Source organism: Amphimedon queenslandica, unplaced genomic scaffold (genome assembly GCF_000090795.2).
Source record: "Amphimedon queenslandica unplaced genomic scaffold, v1.1 AMPQUscaffold_12761, whole genome shotgun sequence".
Classification (NCBI taxonomy): Eukaryota; Metazoa; Porifera; class Demospongiae; order Haplosclerida; family Niphatidae; genus Amphimedon; species Amphimedon queenslandica.
In genome coordinates, this window is record NW_003547003.1 from 19809 (window position 1) to 26439 (window position 6631).

The window sequence follows — 6631 nt, forward strand, 5'->3', positions numbered from 1 at the left end:
AGTATTACAACTACAAGGAAGTTAATGGAAGGACTATCACTAGCTGGATCTTCTCTTTGTCTCTTTTTTTTAGCCATTGCCTGTCAGAGTGGACCTTTAGCTGACTTCAATATCTGTCTGGGTCTTGTTGTAGCTGCCCTGTTCTTTCAAGGGTTTGAAATATCAGGAGTTACCATCAATCCAATAGACCTAGCTCCTTCTTATAGTGGACTTCTTTATGGTCTTATGAGTGGACTCTCTGCTCTTATTGGTACAGTACCAGAATGTGAATTACTACTGTATAGCTCCAAATTTTTGTGGTCAAATTTTTTTGTAATTTTTCTGAAAATTATAGATATTTGTGAAATAGTGACCAGTATTTTTTGCAATTAAAATTTTCATGATTATTGAAATATCAGTGGAAATTTTTGGCCATCAAAATTTGGAGCTATACAGTAAATGAATTGGAATAATTTCTTCTATATTTATCCTTTTTATTCCTATGTCTTTTCTTCTCTTTCTCTCCTCAGGTGTATTTGGTGTGTCATTAGTTGGTCATTTATTACACTCATACAACAACTGGTCTTATGTCTTCCTAATGATATCTGCTGTCTCATTCTCTGGCTGCATCATCTATTCATTATTTGCCAGTGGGAAAAGACTACCTCACAATATGCATGAGGAAACTTGATACTGTGGGCACTCTAAAATAAGGAGCTCAGTAATCAGGACAGGTAGTAGCAGTCCCAATTAATGAACCTCTGAAATACTTGTAAGGACACTTCCATAAATATCATTGCAACAAGAGCATGTATATTATTATGTATGTATCAGAAAAAATTATAAAAATAAAAATTATCTCTTATAGCGATTTTTGCTGCAATAGCACCCCAGAAGCAAGAGTGAATCCTGCAAACTCCCTGCATATCAGCTTTTTGAGCTGCTTTCTCAGCAGTCCTATGATCAATTGTTTACTGTTTCTAGTTAACTCGATTTAGCTTAAATTAGATCTAATAGCCTTATCATTCACTCCTTAAGGCAGTCAGTGTTTACAACTGGCACTCCATACACATAGTAGGGAATCTTCTATCCTGAGAGAAGAGATCACTTTAATTTGCATTATTTAAGACTGATGTGTGATTGAAGCTATAGGTTTACAGTGTACATAACAGTCAAAATTGTGTAAGTGATTTAAGGTTTGATGCAAGGAATCGCTTTGAGCTTGAGGGTCCTGGATTGTGAGGCATTATTATAGTTATTGTACATTATTTATCATTTTACAGCAAATTGCACAGACCCTGCAAACCAATTCATAAACCAATCTATGAACTTCAAAGGGGACTGTCTAAATTGAGGTGTGTCTTGCATTGTGTGGTCATATCACCACTTACTTGGCAGATTGCAAGGTCTATGCAAATAGCTGTAAAATCAATGACTAATAAAAATCAATGACTAATAGCAACAGTATCAACTGTATAGTGACTACTGAAACCAGTTATGGCTCATGATAGGAATATGTGAGCTATGAAATGCCAAATGAGTTAAGACACTTGATTATCAATACTCAATAAAACACTTATCATAGTGATGGTCATTAGTCTATTCGTCATTGGATTACTTTTCCTTTTTAATGTGCACTAGTCTACAATGTAAACACATATAATACCTTAAGTGACGTACAAAATAAAACTTTAGCGTGACAACATCGGAAAGAGAAGGAGAATAAGAAAATAAAATGGAGAAGATATTAGTTTTATTATTACTGAGTATCTGTTGCATTAATGGTAAGTATCTGCTGTAGATTTAGTAATGGATTGGTAAGGTCTACCTTTCAATATAGCTGCCACTGTGATGTTTGATCCTGCTACTTACAGCGTAACTGAGGGAGATAGTAATGTAACGCTTAATATCTCATTTGTGACATCTGAACCTCTCAGTGCAGAATCCACTGTTAGAATATCCAGTATACCAACTGCTGGAGCAACTGATGAAGCTACTTGTGAGTATTTGAATGTCATTTATTATGTAATTTCTATAATAACTTCACTATAGCTGGAGTTGATTATGTGACTTTCAATGAGACAGTCACTCTACCTGCTGGGTCTACAAGATATGATTATGCTATCACCATCCTTTCTAATCCAGAGGCAGAGTTTCCTGAGCAATTCAGTGCATCTTTAGAGTTTGTTAGTGGAAACTCATTAACAGTTAATGGATCTAGTGCTACTGTGACTATTAATGATACTGATGGTTAGTTCTCCCTCACTCTTGTATTGTGTTTACTGCCAGTTTTTTTTTTACTTTTTTTAGTTCCTACTTTAGTAAGGTTTGACCCTGTTACTTACAATGTAACTGAGGCACCAGTATGGATTAGCATATCATTTGTGACATCTCAGCCTCTTCTTGGTAACTCCATTGTTAGACTATATGATATACCAACTGCTGGAACAACTCATCAAGCTACTGGTGAGTAATTAAATTATTTTATAATTTCATTTATGTTTCCATTGATTTATTATTATAGCTGGAACTGACTACTCATCTTTCAATAGTACAGTCACTCTACGTGCTGGTGATACAAAACGGGTTTATACTGTATACATCTACAATGATAAAGAGGCAGAATTTCCTGAGCAATTCAGTGCAGCTTTAGAATTTGTTAGTGGATGGCCATTGACAGTTACTGGACCCAATGCTACTGTAACTATTAATGATACTGATGGTAATTTTCCTTTCTTATTCTCATTTCCTAAATTAAATCATTTGTATTCTTTAGTTTCTACCATTCGATTCTCTCCCAGTTACAATTACATTACTTCAGAGGAGACCACCAACGCTAATGTTACTCTAACTGGTGTTACATCACAGCCTCTATTAGGAGAAACTATTATTAGACTAACTGATGTACCTACACCTGGTGCTACCTATCCTGCGACAAGTATAAACTATAAAATTAATATTTCTTTATTATTATGCTGTCTCTCTCTGGCAATCATACGATATATGAAATGACTGACAATAATGAAATCTCTTCCCTTTTCATTTTTCTAGGGAACATTGACTACATTGCATTTAATGAGGAGATCACTCTACCTGCTGGGTCTACAGGTTTCTCTTATAATGTCACAATATTACCATCTACAGTATCTGAGTATACAGAAATGTTTAAGGCTAAAATGTCATATATCAGTGGTTCACCAATAGTAACTGAATCAGACGCTACAATCCAAATTTATGATAATAGTCGTAAGACATGTATTATAATTCTAAATTGTGAAAATTTTATATAGCTATGTTATATATGTTTTTAATAGGATCATTCTTAAACTATTATTGTTGTAATCATCATTATTATTTTAGGTATATTGTTAACATTCAGTTCTCCTGAATACATAGTTTCTGAAAGCAATAGAAGTGTTACAATTACTATAACATCAGCACAGCCTGTTCTTAATGATGTTGTTATCATATTAACTGATGTACCAACTAGTGGTGGAGCAAGAAATGGTTTGTTTTTAAACTATAAGTTTAACTATCAATATTATTAAATTTAACTTTTTTGTAGGCACTGATTATATATCATTCACTGCTACAATAACAATCCCAAGTGGACAGTCTTCAGTTTCACATACAATATCACTAGTGGATGATGATGTGCCGGAATCAACTGAATCCTTTGATGTTAGAATATGCTCGATATCTGGATATTATGTTACTTCTTACTCTTATACAGTAGTTGTGACCATCATTGATGATGACAGTAAGTTATTGAGTTTGATTGTTTGATTTCAAATTTCTCAATTCAATTAAAGGCACAGGCTCTACTAATGCAGCACTAGTGTTATCTGGTTTGAGTATATCCTTTAATATCATATTGATATTAATATTGATTGCTGTACTTTCCTATCGGTAAGTATAACATTAAATTTGACTGCACATGGACATTGTTTTTATTGCATTTATTAGTTGCAAGAAATCAGTAATTAATAACGTACCACCACCAGTACCAACTGCTACTACTCAGGCCAATAATATGATGTATGATAGGAATGTGAGCTATGAGCTACACACAGTAACAAATGAGTATGTCAAAATAATATAATTATAGTTATAATAATAATTCTAATTAATAGGACTGAGGAGTATGATTATATTTGATTCATTACTCAAGTTAATATTTACAGCTGCCAATCGGATATTATCAGTTAATGGCTACTTAATTTGATCTTTTACAATGGACCTTCCTTTGTTTGCTTTTACTGTCAAATAATGTACTTCATTCATTTCTGCTGCATAACTTGGAATCAGTGACAGTTTTACATTTTTTATGTAGTTTTACATTTTTACTTTTTAAAATTTTCATGATTATTGAAATATCACAGAAATTTTTGGCCATTGAAATTTGGAGCAATACAGTAATAGTAGCAGACTGCATGCATGTACATGCCTATGTGCCAAATTTACATATAAAGATTTTAGGAACTTTAAAATAATTATTGACAAATTTTAGAATAATTTCTTCTGTATATATCTCTTTCTTCCTGTCTTTTCTCTCTCTCTCTCCTCAGGTGTATTTGGTGTGTCATTAGTTGGTCATTTATTACACTCATACAACAACTGGTCTTATGTCTTCCTAATGATATCTGCTGTCTCATTCTCTGGCTGCATCATCTATTCATTATTTGCCAGTGGTAAAAGACTACCTCATTATGCATGATGAAACTTAATATACATGCATTTTATTACTGTAAATTTTAATTGGAGACTAGACAAACAGGAAAAATAATATACTCTTTGTTATATACTAATACCTGTGAATACTGCTGGACCATAATCAGGGTATTACCATATGAATATCAATATATTCATTAATTTGAGAAGATTTTAACAATAATTGGGTATAAAAATAATATCAAAAATTGTGTATAGGCTACAGAGGACCTAGCCGACCTGCTAACATGTTCCCATATGGTTTTGTACCCAGGAAACTAAAGTCACTCTATTATTAAATTTAGGCAAATACTGTATAGGGGATATATTTTCCGGGGAAAATATTTCACGAAAATCACCTTTCAACCTATTCACAAAAAAAAATTTTGCATTTTTCTTCTAATGACCATTATTAATATGATAAAAAATAATTTTCATAAATAAAAATTTTCACGAATGTTTCAAAACTGTGAAATTAGCAAAATTATATCCTCATGAAATATACCCCCTATACTGTACTCTGCCATCAGTTCTATTTAGAGAGCTCATTCAAAATTTCTGTCAAAATGGGTCCAAGAAAAGGAGACAATATACCCAAATGTCATGTCCATTTTCCAAGCTACAATCAATCAAACGGTAACTACTATCAAAGCCAGAAAGGCACATCCAAAAAATTCTTAAAACTATAATACAAATTTATAGTAACATGAGTAATATCCTAGGTTACAAACTATTTTTAAAGATATGAGATAGTTTATGATAATAATGATACTGTAATATTAAATTTAAAAATTCTATATCTTCCTCTCCATAATTTGCTAAGGGTATTTCAGCTACTCTTGGTGGGTGGACATCTAATTGTCTAATACAACAAGGTACATGTATGGCATAATAATAATTATAATGTTCATTCAAAGAATAGAATATACCTGTATGCAGACTACAGAACAGAGTAATTACATGTAGGATTTTTCTCCTCTCACTCTCTCTTAACTGTCAGTGAGACAAACTCAGTAATCGGCATGATATGTACAGTACATATAATTATTTATGACTCTCACAGGTGGAATTCACATGATGATACAGCAGCCACAAATAGTGATGTAATGAATACGTTACAAAATTCATAAATTCAAAGCTTTTTCGAATTCCAATCTCAAATTGGCAATACAAGAATAGTTATAACTTTAAAAAAGCCTATTTGTCTAAGTCAAATAAATTATTAAAAACTAGAGTTACAATAGGTGTGAGGATAGTGGTCACTAGAGTTACAAGAGGCTCCAGCTTAGCAACATCACCTCCATTAATCCAGGTCATTATCCATGTAGTAGCAGTCCCAATGACAATCGCACTACAAACTCCAACAAAAGCTATTTTCCCAACTGTATAAAGTAACAGTAATACTGGCTATATTTTATTACAGTTACTTACTAAATTTCCAGGTAAATTTTCTTTTAGCTAAAGCAATTAACATTAATCCCACAAGTACTAGTCCAAAAATTACAAGTTCTGGAACTGTAAACAAAATAGATAACACAATAATTCAGCCTGAAGTTGTCTTTATTTACTAGAATAACAGTAGAAAGCTAAATATCCAGCCAAAGCAAAGAGGACTACAAGTCCAAATCTAAAAACACAAGTCATCCCTGGTTTACCTATAACAAAAAAATATGACTCTCTCAAACGCACAATTTAATGTATATTTTTAATGTGAATGAATGCATACATGTATGAAAGGCAGAATAAAGGTCTTACTTGTATTATCTGGAGCATCTGTAGAACATTTAAACCAGCACCTGCACTTAGACTCAGAAATACAAGGTAACCCAGGACAATCTGTACATTGGACTATAAATTTATCTTTATTAACAACGAGACAGTAACATTTCTTCTCCGGATCTTTTGAACAAGCAAATGCATTGGCATGATTGTGCTCCATGTG

At 32.7% G+C, this 6631-nt stretch overlaps 2 protein-coding genes and 1 long non-coding RNA gene across 3 annotated transcripts in view; all 3 read left to right on the forward strand.

Annotated features, from left to right (window-relative positions):
* LOC105314595 (solute carrier family 17 member 9-like) overlaps positions 1 to 1304 on the forward strand; it is a 5051-nt gene extending 3747 nt beyond the window's left edge. Inside the window, exons 7-8 of the mRNA XM_020003082.1 lie at positions 3 to 250; positions 510 to 1304. Of these exons, the coding sequence (XP_019858641.1) occupies positions 3 to 250; positions 510 to 670 (409 nt within the window). The 3' untranslated portion in view covers positions 671 to 1304. The remainder of the gene's footprint in view (positions 1 to 2; positions 251 to 509) is intronic.
* A 45-nt stretch (positions 1305 to 1349) lies between these two features.
* Positions 1350 to 3892, forward strand: LOC109586855 (G-protein coupled receptor 98-like). Its single transcript, XM_020003083.1, has 10 exons — positions 1350 to 1763; positions 1820 to 1978; positions 2032 to 2229; positions 2290 to 2445; positions 2504 to 2701; positions 2756 to 2917; positions 3031 to 3225; positions 3340 to 3486; positions 3545 to 3739; positions 3792 to 3892. The coding sequence occupies exons 1-10, from the start codon at positions 1715 to 1717 to the stop codon at positions 3890 to 3892; spliced, it is 1560 nt and encodes a 519-aa protein (XP_019858642.1). The 5' UTR covers positions 1350 to 1714.
* A 43-nt stretch (positions 3893 to 3935) lies between these two features.
* Positions 3936 to 4262, forward strand: LOC109586859 (uncharacterized). Its single transcript, XR_002187248.1, has 2 exons — positions 3936 to 4062; positions 4113 to 4262. It is a non-coding gene; the product is annotated as an uncharacterized LOC109586859 (long non-coding RNA).
* Positions 4263 to 6631: the final 2369 nt, after the last annotated feature.